The sequence below is a fragment of the Lampetra planeri genome, chromosome 26 (genome assembly GCF_965212315.1).
Source record: "Lampetra planeri chromosome 26, kcLamPlan1.2.h2, whole genome shotgun sequence".
NCBI classification, from domain to species: Eukaryota; Metazoa; Chordata; class Hyperoartia; order Petromyzontiformes; family Petromyzontidae; genus Lampetra; species Lampetra planeri.
Window position 1 is genome coordinate 6,478,649 of NC_136132.1, and position 14,819 is coordinate 6,493,467.

A 14,819-nucleotide genomic window follows, 5' to 3' on the forward strand; every position below is an offset into this window, starting at 1 on the left:
ACCCGACATGACCTTTCGGTGATGTAAATGTCATCGATGGATTAGAGGGATTTGGGTGACGAAAAAGTACATTGGAGAAATGTATTCTTGAACACAGGCATGTTGAGCCCGTGTCGCAGATTTGCGATGCATGAGGCAAGGTGAGAGATCGAGGTCATGTGACACTTGTATCGTTGACTCGCTCTGTCCAATGTGTTTGAAATCAATGCATAATATTTTCTATCGTGGGAAAAAAGATATATTTCAACTTGTTTTCAACACAGGTATGAATGACGTTTTTATAAATAGCACAACTCTCAACATAAGAATGTTACGAAAGATTTTATTGAATTAGAGAAGCATCTGTAACTGTGACACACATACAACACACCTTAATAATGTCTTAAACACACAAAACATCAATGCAAATCTGCACACTGAACACGAGACTGTGACTGCAATTGGAATTAACACAAGCTCCTGGAAAAAAAAGTGTCATATTCACACGATGCCCCGCAGGCAATGGCCAAGAGAGACTAATATTCTAAATATCTGTATCCACAATGACCTTTACTAATACAGGTGAGAGTAGAATGATCATTCAACCCAAGTTGTATTGGGGTAATTATACTAATTATATTACTTTTGAAATGTGACTTATTTGGAGGTCACTTTAAAACATTGGGTTTGGACTATGAAAATGACAAGCGTAATCTCTCATTGCAAAATGGCACAGGGTAGTGCATCTCCACTTTGACGGCAGTGTACTTCGAGGATTCCTTGCATACGTTTCCAATCGTAACAATGCAACCTTCAAAGTGACTCCGAACATTGGGGCTATTAGACCACCTACAAACCCAATAGCGAAACAAGAAAACATTTTTATAGTTGCATCTCAGGATAACATTGATCATGGTTAAATATACATCAAGCACCAATTGCTATTTTATGCTCACACCATATGCAACATTATATATATATAAGTTTGCTTAGAAAACCATAGACAAGTCAGTGTTGCTCAGCATTCATATTGTTCAAATCACATCGAAAATGTGCTCGATTAATGTTGAACCATATTCTTGGTTCTTTCGGTAAAGTCACGTAGAAGGGAAACAATAACATATATATTTGTATTATTTAATGAATCCCTGCAGTCACGAAAGCTTTAAATCAAAATTTAATGTTGAACCATCAGAGCGGAAAAGTATAGGCAGAGCAGTGCAATGTCACGTCCATTTATTTCCTTATATTAATTCAACATTCAACCAATTTTACAACTCCCTGACCACAGTTCAAATCACAGCAAGTCACAAATAAGGCAAACATGTTTTCTTTTTTACCTGTGCCAGCAATTCAAACGCGCTGCAAACATTCACATTGTCTAATTTAGTCAAAGCGGTAAACATCTCGTATCCAAGTGTAACACGTGAATTGAATCACTCTTTAAAATCTTAGCAATTGACGCAGATTCGATTTCTAATTCATACATCGCTACAATACACGGATGGCTTTCCGATCTTTAAACTTCTTACCGATGACAACAAACATTTTGCAGAAGCAAGAATGTGAATTAAATTAATTTCAGTCAAGCATTTTATAACTTACATCGATACACAATTGCAAGTCTTGACACTTCGGTTTACAGCAAATGACACAGCAGTGCAAACATTTGTTAACCAACTCGCGATTCTACGTTTGTGCGTTTCACAGCCAGACTGTTTATTTTAATGTTAAATATATCTATACTCTTTGGGTCTTTCCGTAAAGTCACGTAGATAGAAAAATAAAAACAAATTACGACGCTGAATTTTTTCACCTGAAGACGATTGCTTGTGTTGCGATCGAAACGTCGTGATTTTTATTGTTATTTTTCTATCTACGTGACTTTACCGAAAGACCCAAATATAATGAATTCCTGCAGTCACGAACGCTTTAAGTCAAGATTTAAATATATCTCTTATATACCGTAGCATGAACATTATCTGCTCTATTACATTAGTGCATACATCAGCTTACAAGACTTGTTACTCTTAATGTCTTAAATGGGGTTTATTAAATGGGCAATCTAATGCTTATAAAAATGTGTTATTTCATACAGATGTTACAGAAAATTAAGCTTTGCAACTAGAAAACCAAAATCCAAAACCATTGTTGCGGTTCCCAAAATCTAGCCTTCAAATAAGTTACCCATAATTCCACACATTATGACATGAAGCAGGATAATGAAAAGGTGGCATGAATGAGAAATTAAAGATACTTTCATTTGAATCACTTAATGACACATTATATATCCCCAACAGTAGGAAGACTGCAGCATTGGAATTGCAGTAATTGGCATTCTATATGTAAATATAAAAATTGGCAGTTTCTATCTAAAAAGTATGCGTGCTGCCTAAGAGGAATATGCAGGCTTTCATTTTGACCATGTTAAAACATTGTTGCCATTTGGCCAACGTTTGTTTTACGATTTACATTATTGGACACATTTAAACATAGACTAGGTTTCCAACAAATTTCAGAGATTCTCCATACGCCTTGCATATTCAAAGAACTGTTTGCCAATCTCAATTTGTTACCGAAACTTAATATGTACGGCTTAAATTGTGGTCGTGTGCATCTGCCCTGACTGAACCACCTCTCCATGAAGGAAAATCAACTTAAGTTCCTGATGCACAGCGCAATACTGGATTAAGTGATACAAATCTGAATTTGAAAAATAAAAAATTCAGCAAAAAAAACAAAAAAAATCTCTAGTGAAGGAGATGCAGAAATGTACAGGTATGTGCGCAATTCATTCCTTTATTGAAACATGCAATTAGTTGAAAGCAATGTTGTGTTGCTATGGATTAATAACCAGACAAAGCAAATGTATAGATGCTGCTCCATATGGATGAAACGCACGGGAAAAATGTGTTCCTGTCGAGGGCGATATTGGCTCGCTTGCAATGCAGTTTCGTGCTGCAGGCTTGATGTAGTGGCGACATTAACCTCTGAGATTGGCATTTCCAATTTCTTAGGAGGCATACCCACAACAAAACAAACACAGTGATTCTACAGGCAGACCAGCCCTGCCTACAACCTCAATTTGAAAACATCATCTTCCCTTTTCCTTGATGTGCCCAGCGATAACACTATAACTGGAGAAATGTTTTGCTTGTAAAATGTACAAAAGCATAACATCTACATAAAGGCAACTAGAGAATTCTAAAGATATATGTTTGCAAGACGTGTACGTGCAGTCCTTTGAAGCTGCTGTAACAATTAGGCTCATGTATGTTCGCACTATTATGGAGAATGGTTAGAAAAAGAGATTGCCATGTAATAGTAACATTTCTGCCATTCTACAGATGACTTTAGATGCGTATACTATGGGTGGAAATGTTCTGTCCGTTTCCTATAATAATTTGCTCTTACAGTATGTAAATCCTTGGCCACATTAATAAACTATGGGTGGTAATTTCGTAGTATTCTTCTGAGAAACGGCAGATAACAGTAAATAAGTGTAACATGTATGCATAAGTACGCAACTGCATATATCTATTGATGCTGCCAAAATGTGCGGTTTGAAAATGAAGGAATTAACAAAACCACTTTAAGCTGCAATCGTGAGTCCCTTTTAAAGTCACATATCTATGTTAACAAAATCCTCTTCCTAAATTCGGACACTCAGGATTGCAACTATAATCATATCCCTGTGCACCGATCGGAGGTAATAAGTTTCCCGTTTGGGATAGTAATGTGAGAACTCAAGCTGCCTATTTAGAACACGACTGTGACAACCCAGATCTTTCAGCAAGCAACTAAAACCCTTTCATTTTGTCTGTGTTTTTTTTTATGTATGTGAGCTTGTACAAATTCCCAAACGTTCCAAATGGGCAAAATGGCAGCAACACACACGTATATATACGAACAAATGCCTGCTAACAGAGGCTTAAGACTCCCAATTATTTTTCTTCCGGAACTGTTGTAAATATTCGCAGTCCGTGCATTCCCTTGATCTCATCTTTCAGTGCCTGCAAAGAGAAGCAAATACACACGTAGCTGCATTGTGAGTTCAGTGATTACAAAGTGTCAGAAACAAACAGATATGTAACACAGTGCAAACGTTGTGAGATGACAATAACCCCTTTTTCACGTATGAAAATAGAGTGGTGTAAATAACGCGTTGCATCAGTGCCAGGCCAAGATATAGCTGGCATGTTTTAGATGAAAAAAAAAACACAACCCGTGAAATGTGTCATTCCATTAAAAGGGAGAACAGCACACATATTAAAACCGCCGTTGCGGTTATTTCTCATTTGTGGGGTGCACTCGTGTGATGCTCGAGTTTGAATTTATACAAAAGTGAACTCTGTTGTGTTGAGAGCCATTGTAATACGTGAAATGCAATTTTTTCTTCATAACTTGCTGCATAAACTGTGCTCATCCAAGCTGAGACTATTGAACATTTATACTTGTAACATGGCTTTAATTTTGAGCAGCTGTCTGGGATTTAAACCAAGGATCTCCACAGAGCTGGTATTGTGACAAAGGCATAACCATCAGTGCTCTTATTCAGCCAGCCACTTCATATTATTGACCTTGCCATATGCTCGTTATCTCTGAATATCCCACACTTTCCATGGTAGCTTCCACCGTTCTCTCCCCCCCCCCCAAACAATGCGGTCACCCCTTTACATCTGTTGCTCCCACCATCTAGAACTTCCTTCCATTCACTATCCACACCAATGACTCCCTTCAAGTCCAAATTCAGGACCACTTTCATCTCTATACCAATCTTTTCTTGTTTCTCTTGCAATCGCTTCCAGTAGGCCTACACTTACCGCTTTGAACTCCTGCCTTATGATCTCAATGCACCTCTTGCATGGACGACCTCTACTACTTTGTCCATACACATGGCATTACTAGTCCACCGATGGTCATTAAATCATAGTAACGTTTAGTTTCATATATAGCATCATTGTTCATGCAAATTGAATCGCACAATGGCTGAGAATCAGACAATCTAGAAGGCGGCCGGGTGGTGAATCGGCCGCCAAAGATTGAGAAAGCTCTGCCGACCTCTAAATCTGAAATGTTATTAGCCAATTAATCAGTGTTTATACATGTGGGAGGAAACTGGAGCACCCAGACAAAACCCATTGGGGGGGTGGGGGTGGCAACAACCTTTCCCATATAGGAGGGACAGATGATGTTCGTCCGTATTTAGCTGTACTGACTTCTCCTGGCAAGTCGGGGTATGGAAGACAGTTTTTCAACATTTGTGCCATCCACCAAACATCGCCTCCGCTGTGCTGGATTAGAGACATACGCCACCAGCGCCCGGCTTTGTCAACCTCCATTCTTTTACACGCGAAATAATTCTGCATTTTTGTATCTTTTGCACCAGTTTCCTGTTGGCCTAGATTTTTCCCAACAGTTTCATTTCTTAATTTCTATCGTCTTGATACTCCCTATGTTCCTTCTCGGCGAGTTCATATCTGCTCTCGAGTAGAAACCTCATTCACCAACGTTTAATAATGTCATCTCCTGCACCATCCTCATAAATTGAATAGTCATTTTGGATCAGACTCCTATGCACCACAATGTAATGAAAACTACACTGTATCATATTAACACTGCCCGTGAATTTGGGTGGGATACACGGCCAGGGCCAGATTATGACATTGCTGGGGCCCCTAAGCTTACTAAAGCTTAGATTTTGTAAATCGAGGAATGCCTGTGTATAAGTCATATCGGAAAGAAAATAACCATTTTAGAGCATTTTTTTTCCCTTTGTCCTTTATTTTTCAACTGATTATGTAAACTTGAAAATTTGTATTGTTTCGTATTTAGAGGTCCCTCAATGCGAGGCCCTAAGCTGTAGTTTACTTAGCTTACGCCTAAATCCGGCACTTGGTGAGGGAGGGGGGGGTTGATGCTTGATGTCGGCACAACGCACGAACACAGGTGACAGCGCTGTGGGATACGGATGACGTCATCATGCAGATGTTTGCGGTGATGGTACTGCCCAGCCAGCCAGCAAAACTTGTTTTCTTATAGTCAGTCGTGCTTTGCCCAATGCTGTTTTAACAAATGCATGTTTCTGCTAAGACACAGTTCACGTAAGGTACGTTTTCCGGAACATGGGGGTGATGTCTTCTTGGTTCTTTCGGTAAAGTCACGTAGAAGGGAAGTAATAAAATAATAAAAATGAAACATAATAAAATAATTATTTTATTATATTATTTTATTGTATTATATTATTTTATATTATATTATTTTATTATGTTTTATTTTTATTATTTTATTACTTCCCTTCTACGTGACTTTACCGAAAGAACCAAGAAGATGAATCCCTGCAGTCACGAAAGCTTTAAATCGAAATGGGGGTGATGATTCTAGATTTGAAGCTTTCGTGACTGCAAGGATTCATACACTCTAGGTTTTTTCGGTAAAGTCATGTAGGTAAAAAAAAATGAAATAAAATTAATAAAAATAAAATAATAAAAATCACGACGTTTCGGAGGCAACACAAGCTTCTTTTACCTATGTGACTTTACCGAAAAAACTAAGAGTATGGGGGTGATGTTTTGGCTGTGCGCGGTTTGACGCTGCTGAGATTCTCATCTCCGTCTGGACAAGTAGTTCACCGCCTGCTCGTACCGTACTGTACATTAGACGCTGCGGATGGCTATCTCATCGTGACCTTCCCTCCCCAGCGCTCTCGTGCGGTCTCACTCCGTACGTTAGCAGCATTCCGTGCACATCTTCCACGCTGTTGTGTTGATAATCTCACGACTATAACTCCTTTTCAGTGCTCCTAGACAATGTTTCATCGTGGCCTCTAAGCACAAGTTGAGTGGTGGTAGTGGTGAGAAAAGTGATGCATCTGTTGGAAGGTACTTGAATTAATCGATTGTGAGAACGATTAAGAAATCGGAGGAAACGATTATTTCATTCTATGTTTTAATATGTTTTCTCATATTCTATTAAAATGTATTATGTGTCTGTTTTTATTTCGATGTGATACCAAGTGGGGTGAAATCATTGAGATGAAATTAAATAAAGAGGGAGGTGATAATTCCCTAATTTTCACATTAGGCCTATTATTTCTCAAACGCAGTTTGGCCCAACATTGTATTTTCCAGGAACGTAACCCCCGCATTCGGCAAGGTTTTACTGTAATATAACTAGCATGCCATACGATGTACGTGACAATAGCCTTCATATCCACTCCTTCAATCTCACTTATACACCTCCTCGCCTTGTTGTTACAGCATCGTAATCAATGCACGCATTCAGCTGACAAACTCGAGTGTGCATAGCGGTGTGAATGGCAATGTTCTAATCATGGGCCAGAAGCGAGAGGTGGGGAGGGGTCAGGAACTCATTCCCGTGAGTAATGACAGCCCCCCCCCCAAGCCTACGCAAAGCATGGCTGGCTGTGGGAGGGACTGGCTCACGGGGGCCCCCACCTGGTTGATCATGTGATGCTGCATCACCACGCGCTTTCCTCGGAACTCCTCCGACTCCACGTGCACTTCGTACATGGCCCCACAGCCACCTGCAACGCACCACGTGGCAACGCAGGCGCGACATTTAAGGGGAGAAGAAAGCTGAAAACAGTCAGATGTTATCTTGCGGATACGTGCTCCGGGCTCGATGGCCTCGGCATCTAGCCGACGATAATGTGACAAGATATTTAAATTCACGGTTAGGAGTGCTCTATGGATGTCACCACAGTGATGTTTAAAATGCATTGGGGTGATGTAAAAGTGATGTCACTAGAACACTCATCATCAGCCATGACAATTCTATTGCTGGATGAAGGCCTCCCCAAGTCGTCACCATCTCTCACAGTCCTGGGATGTACCAATCTATCTAATACCTGCACATAGGTTGGTTTCATACCTCCGTGGTGGATGCACTCTAGAGCGTGTTCCCTAATTTATTTGAGATCACCGGCCATCATCCCTTCTGCTTAGAGTTGCTTAGCTTCGATGGGCCTTTAAAAGCTTAAATATAAAGTACGAGTATTATAATAATGTGTCCTGCCCACTTACTCTTTTTAAGTCCATGTTACGTCTCGAACCTGCATGGTCTCCAATTCAAGTTCCTCTTTCTGTCTCAATGTAATTCCAAACATGTATCTCTCCATGCTTCTTTGTGCACTTGCCAGTTTTAATTTCATTTTCCTGAACACTCCTAACTGATCAATAGTTGCATATATATAGTTATTATAAATACAACTTTTCTGTGGAATGTATCATTAATAAGACGACACAACAGCAAGGTACTGTTAAAGTACTTTGAGTTTAATTTCCTCTTAACAAAAAAATATAATCATAAAACAATACCCACGATCAGTTTTATGATACAATAGTTTCCCCACAAAATACAATCATTCACTGATTTTAACTGTAATAATTCCCCAGACACCATTGCAAAGGGTTTGATCCATCCCATGGCATTGTGAAAGACAACACATTTAAATAAAGTCCAATTTTATTCATAGATCCAAATTGTTGGAAACTTTGCCCATCACTACCGCACCCTGCCTTCTCTACTTTTATAAAATTTTACACAATTAGCATTGTAATAACAAAATCCCACCCATCCTCTACGTGTATTTAAAACTTAAACTATAAACCATCGTCTTCCTGAACGACTATAAAATAAAAACATCGAGACAATGCTTTTTCTAGGAGACAAAAATAGTCTTCTTTGTACTTTTAAATGTACACGTCAGTTACTTTATATACGCACAGATAACACGTATTCACTCCAAACTGGAAAATCCTTTATACATCTTAATATTGGCTGCAAAAAACCCTTGCGTTGTCGTACGGACTGTTAAGAAATATGGGCTTGGGCAGGACACGTCGCTGGATAGGACAGTGCCCGTTCATTAAAACGAACGATGCAAGTGACAGCCAAACAACGGAACACACCCGGTAATACGTCCATGCGGAAATAAACTCAGCTCGTGCAAAAAAACTTCATGGATTTTAAAATACTTTATATTAAATTCGCTTGCTTGCTTAGGACCATGCAAATCTTTCGGTCGTTTTTTAACCCACTTCCCGTGATCAAATCGAGCTGACATTTTCCACACAGACTCGTTGTGCGTGACAATTAATGTTCGTGAAATTTTTTTTCCAAAATTTTACACTTTTTAGGACAAAAATATTATATTTAATTACCAATTGCTTAATGCTGCCATGCAATCATCTGACCCATAGGTGGCAGCCATCTCAAGCCAGAGGACGAGAGGACTCTAGCCGCCACGCATATAAAGGATTTATAGTGAAAAACTTTGTTTTTACGGGTTATACTTGTTACATTGCAAGACCATGAGAGATGCTGAAGGCATGGGGAAGCTCTCATTCAGCAGTGGATAAGATAATGGCTTATAATGTCCATGAATACTGACATAAATATGAAGGAAAAAAACATATACAAAATGCATTACTGTTGCTTTAGCAATTACAGTATATGCCAAGTATTTATAATACATTTTATTTATGGGACTACTGCTGCTAGACATAATTTATATTTAAGCTGCTTGACAAGTTAATTGAATTCACATGAAGTGAAAGCTAATGGACACATGAAATCTAAACAAGCCAAGAATTTGTACAACACGACAAGATGTAACAAGACATTTATGGAATATTAAGGAAATTTTCAAGGCAATTTACTTTTCCACTACATGCAGACATAGCAGCTTAAATTATATGAAACTTCAAACAAAAAAACAACTCCTGCTGATGCAGCAGAGGAATGCTGTAGACTTAAGCAGACTATTAAAGAACCATGTAATTGTGTGGGTGCTGTACATTCCAGACGTGTATGGTGGATGCAGTATGTGTGGCCCTAAAATAGTGGGATAATCTGTAGTTAATGGGGCATGCCGGGAGAGCACGCACAACAGCAATTACGTAAACAAGTTACGGATACCGCATTTCTCTAACCACCAAGCATTGTAGGAACACCGATAGCAAGTGATTTAGAGGTCTAAATCAAATAATTCTACTTTACAGCCAGTTTGGCAACCCACTGCTGGATGAGAGCCTTTTCCACAGTGCTTCTGTCAAGGGAGTTGTTTGATCATACTTATCAATGCTGATCAACGAGGGGGGAGACCAGGATTAGTTAAGATATCAATAGCCACTGACATTAGCCATGACCGGGACTTTAACTCCAGTGGCTGGGTGCATAGTGAAAGTGAGCTAACCTTATTCACCCCTGATCCCTCCTTGCACGTAATAATACAGACAGACATACATGCATTAACGCACGTATGGATGCAGCCGGTTTGCACACTGAACTTTCAATCCAAAGGTAGCGGTTCAATCTCCCGGTGTGGCAGTTGAAACAATGGTGTACGTTTCGTAAAAATCCCCACGTCTGCCCACTCAGTTCAAAGGGTTACACCACAGTTGAGTCGATCAACAGGCAATGGTGGAGCCAGGATTTTCAGATAGGAGAGCAACCCCTCCAGCAATGAAAAATGATAGGAGTTGTTAGTAAGTAAGGACTTGTCCCTTGCTTTTTATTCGACGCGTGTGCGGCGATGGCTAAGCCATCGATCGAGGGTCGAATTCGAACCGTGTGTGATCGGAATCGCGCTCCCTGAACGTTTGCCTTCAGGGTGTACTGTATACGCAACTGCGCACAATTCTGAGAGTCACTTATAACTGCTTTGCCGTTACTTATTGCCAATTATGGACTGAGACTATCATCTCATAGAGTCCCTGGCACATAATAAATAATATGCTACACAGTGGCAGCGGGCGTCGCAAAATGCTGATTTATTACTAATAAACCCCAATGATCCGATCTAAAAGAGGGATTTCGATCGGATAATCGAGGAGGCACGTGCCACCCCGCCCTCCCCACAGCCTCCACCAGTGTCAGCAAGTCACGTGTGGTTGGGTAAAGTGTGACTACTACCACCTCTTCTAAGATGCCTGGCCAGTGCAGAATAACAGGCCAAATAATCCTAGCGGGGTTTCCTTCAGTGGAGGCTCTTCTTGTCACCAGTGACATGAGCAAGAATTCGCAGAGCTGCACCTTTATCTTTTTTTTACCTTTACCTATTAACACACATCGACACCAATGAGTTCAAATGCACGGCCCGCAGGGAGGCTGAATTGACGGGCAGTCAACGGCAGCAGCAGCGACAGCCTCACCAGAGACGTCGACCACGCGGACCTGCTTGGCGTTGGGGAACTTCTCCTGGAGGACGCTGGAAATGCGCACCTCGCCCTCGGAGCCAGCCGAGCTCGCTCGCCGCAGCAGCCCGGCACGCGCACGCTCCTGGAGTAAGCGCAGCACATGCATCACGAGCATTCGGAGACACAAAGCGACCAGTCAGCCCGTGTGACCCTTACTATAAACTAAACTATTAATTACGTTAGATTTTACCAGATAAGGGCCACTGAGCTATATAGCTCTCTTTTTAGAATTGACCTGGCCACAAATAATAGCCCAATGAAGTGGCTTTATATTGTGGGAATGTATCGTAACCAAATACTCTCAACTCATATTTGTAAATGTGGAAGGAAAAACCAGAGAACACGGAGAAAAACCCATGTGACCACAGGTAGAACATGTAAATTCCAAATATACATACTCTTTGGTTCTTTCGGTAAAGTTACGCTTGTGTTGAGGACGACCGCTTGTGTTGCGATCGAAACGTCGTGATATATTATTTTTATTTTGTTTTATTTTTCTACCTACGTGGCTTTACCGAAAGAACCAACGAGTATGGATTCCTGCAGTCATGAACGCTTCAAATCAAGATCCAAATATACAGGCATCAGGGTCGAGATCGAACCGATGACCTCCTGTATGCCAGGCGAGGTAGTTAACATCACACCACCACAGCACCCAACCGGGCGACAGCCCCTCGAGACCTGAGGTGCAAGTACATTTGAAATGCATCGTACAAACGAACAAAAAATATTAGTGTAAAGAATAACCGTGGCAAATGGAAAGTGTAATCAAAATAATAAATTATTTTACATGTAATGATTCACTAACCAACTAACCACAGCGACTTGATGAATTGTCATAATTTAGGGCCACAATTTTAATTAGTAGTTAGTTATACAATTGTAATTTAATACCTATCTAGCAATTTTATTAATTTTGTGAAGTCAAGTAGCTCAACTCTAGTGAAACCCAGCACTAAACAGTTCAGCTGCTTTGCTTCAAAAAATTGCTGTAATTGTAACAGACTCCAGGTCTGCTCCATGGAAAATCAAATGTATTTTTGACCATCGGCCTACAAGGAGCTTTTGGAACAATGTTTATTAGGCTTCATGAAACAATGTTGTTTAAACAAATTTTATACAGCTTTTGACCAACACGGTTTCATCAGCAGTCAGGTCAGTTAAACTGCAGAGACAAAGATATTTTATTTCTCTAGTCCAGCCCTTTGAGAATGAAAGGGATTGCTTTACTATACTTCAACACTCTGGTCAGCGTGTGGTGAAAGAGGGTGGGGGCAAACCGGTAACCGCTTTTTCTCATGCGGTTTCTGGTTATGAAAAAAATAGATACGATTTTAAAAACCCTAGTGCTTACCAAGAGCCATTGCCCTCACAACATATTTGGTGATGTTGCTTTGGCAGTGGAGCATAAACACTGCTGCCCCTCCCCCCACCCCCCAGTTTATCTCAGACCCTAGGTTTAAATGGCCCTTCATTACCAACAAATGAATGGAAATTTTGCAGTGAAATATTAATGAGAGGCAAATCAAGCAATAAAATATTCTTGCCCGTTGACTCTGGTGTAAAGATTGTAAATGTGATGATAGCCAAGTCCAGGTTTTGTTCAGAGGAATCCATTTCAGCTCCCCATGTCAGCCAATGCTTTCCATCTACAATGTGTAAATTGTGCAGTCCACTTTGTACGTATGTATGTTGAACTTCTTTCGCGCCGTACGTAGCTGTACGTATCCAAACGTGCCAATCGGAGGTGCTGGACAACCGACTAAACACAAAAAGCAGTTGTAAAGAAATTAGTTTTCAATCTAGATTTAAAAGTGTATAAGTTCCAGTATCTTCCTAATATAGGAAGAGCGTTCCAGACGGACGCAGAAGCGCATCTGAAAGCGCGCGATACAAGTGACCATCTTTGTTCGATCGCTAGCTAAAAGCCGCTGCTGCTGCGAGGATTACCGGTGTTCACGTTATGGTTAATCCATGATCTATCCACTGCTGAATGATGGCCTCAAACTTTCGCCATATCTCACAGCCCTGTGATGTAACACGGGGGGCACCGCAGTTGCCTCGAAAAGCAGTTACTCGCGAAGGAGACCTTATCGGTTAAAACTGCCCCGATGGATCTCGCTGCTCTTGTGAAATCATTTTTTTTTCAGCTTGAGCAACTAAACATGCCATGAAACGTCTCTCAAGCCGGCCACTGCGACAGGAGCTTGAGGACCTGCATTTAGCCGGGGACGCCTTGAAGTGAAGAGCTCTGCAGGGATGTGTAGCAAGAAGAGAAAAGTTACGTGACATTCACAAATCAAGCTCAAAAGTGCCGCACGGCGTGAACAGCAACATTGGGCAATGTTCATCTCTTGGCGGCATTGAGGCAGCGGTGGAAATTCCACATTCCTATGCCTGGGCGCAGTCTGTTAAGGACAACCCGCGACTGAGTTTCCACAATACGCTACTTATTTTATCGACCCCTGAAGGATAACGGGTTAAGAAGGGATTTCACCGTGCAATGCAAATGGTGTTAAATTTGCAAACATTCAAAACGGAAAGTGTGTCCACGCCGAAACAAATGTCGGGCAGTGCTCAATGTCCACGTGCTTTTTAGCCAGTGGCGGACATTCCACCATCCCACGACGGGGACCACCCCCTTCCATCGTTGCAGTATCAATCTGCCACGATCAATCCACCGCTGGATGGAGGCCTCTCCAAGCCGTCTTGCGACGTGGCGATCCACAGACCACCCGCATAATTCCATCTGCACTGGGCGATCTCGATTTAGACCGGAGGAATCCGATGAGCTATGAAGCTCTTCTACACACAGATTCCCACCCCCGTATTGCCCGACGTCCACTGAACACGCGTACACCCTTTGATCCGTACATGGCCACACAACGTCAAAACTCCAGGAGGGCACTTTGAACCCGCGTGTCGCTTATGCAACACGACTTTCAACCCGAACCGTTCACCCTCAACTCACCAGCTGCGCGGAGATCAAACGCCGAAAGGCGAACATCCTTGAAGATATCCAACGCAGCGTACACCAGAGTTTACGGTAACTTAGACCAATAATAATAACAATATGGGGGAAATTTAAAAGTAAGTTACGATGACCGGGACATGTGACATTGACAAGCGTGGCCCGGCGTCAGCTGCTGCGGCGGCGGCGGCGGCGCGGTGATGACGTCACTCAACATGGGAGGGAGGTGACAGCTGTAGGCCGTGACGTCATTTATAAGTTTTGCGGTGCCGTGACGTCATGTCTCGGGGGCCCGCATGGCGCGTCACGGCGCTGTGTTTTGTCGTTGCGTCATCGCGGGAAACATGCGCGGGGGGAACGTCATCGTTGCCAACGAGTCGGGTGGAGGTCGCAACGAGTGTATGGAGGATGACGTCACCCCACCAAAGTTGTAGGTGACGTCATTGTACAACTTTTGTTTAAAGGTGTTGCGGCATTGTACGATGACGTAATACCCAGGCGCGTCGTTTAAACAATTCATTGATGGCTCTGAATATCCCTTTTCAGATTGTACGTGGAATTCTCTGCTGGCCTATTTTACAATAAAATGTATTTACTACTCTCGTTTCCCCAGGAAAGCCAACACTACTGATTCTCGTTGTTCTTAT

General features: G+C 41.6%; 1 protein-coding gene across 1 annotated transcript; it reads right to left on the bottom strand.

The window, feature by feature from the left end:
* Positions 1-306: 306 nt before the first annotated feature.
* Positions 307-14,403, bottom strand: LOC144727642 (bolA-like protein 3). Its single transcript, XM_078606609.1, has 4 exons — positions 14,173-14,403; positions 11,157-11,283; positions 7,437-7,525; positions 307-3,992 (listed from the first exon to the last, which is right to left on the bottom strand). Exons 1-4 carry the CDS (start codon positions 14,206-14,208, stop codon positions 3,924-3,926), a joined length of 321 nt encoding a protein of 106 aa, XP_078462735.1. The 5' UTR covers positions 14,209-14,403; the 3' UTR covers positions 307-3,923.
* Between the last annotated feature and the right edge of the window lie 416 nt (positions 14,404-14,819).

Bases quoted from the DNA above. Each gene is read 5' to 3' on its own strand.
- LOC144727642 (XM_078606609.1), bottom strand. From the start codon at position 14,208: ATGTTCGCCTTTCGGCGTTTGATCTCCGCGCAGCTG. The intron at 7,526-11,156 runs GTGAGGCTGTCG...GGTGCGTTGCAG, and splicing joins CCGCGTGGTCGACGTCTCTG to GTGGCTGTGGGGCCATGTAC. The intron at 3,993-7,436 runs GTGGGGGCCCCC...TTCTCTTTGCAG, and splicing joins AGCATCACATGATCAACCAG to GCACTGAAAGATGAGATCAA.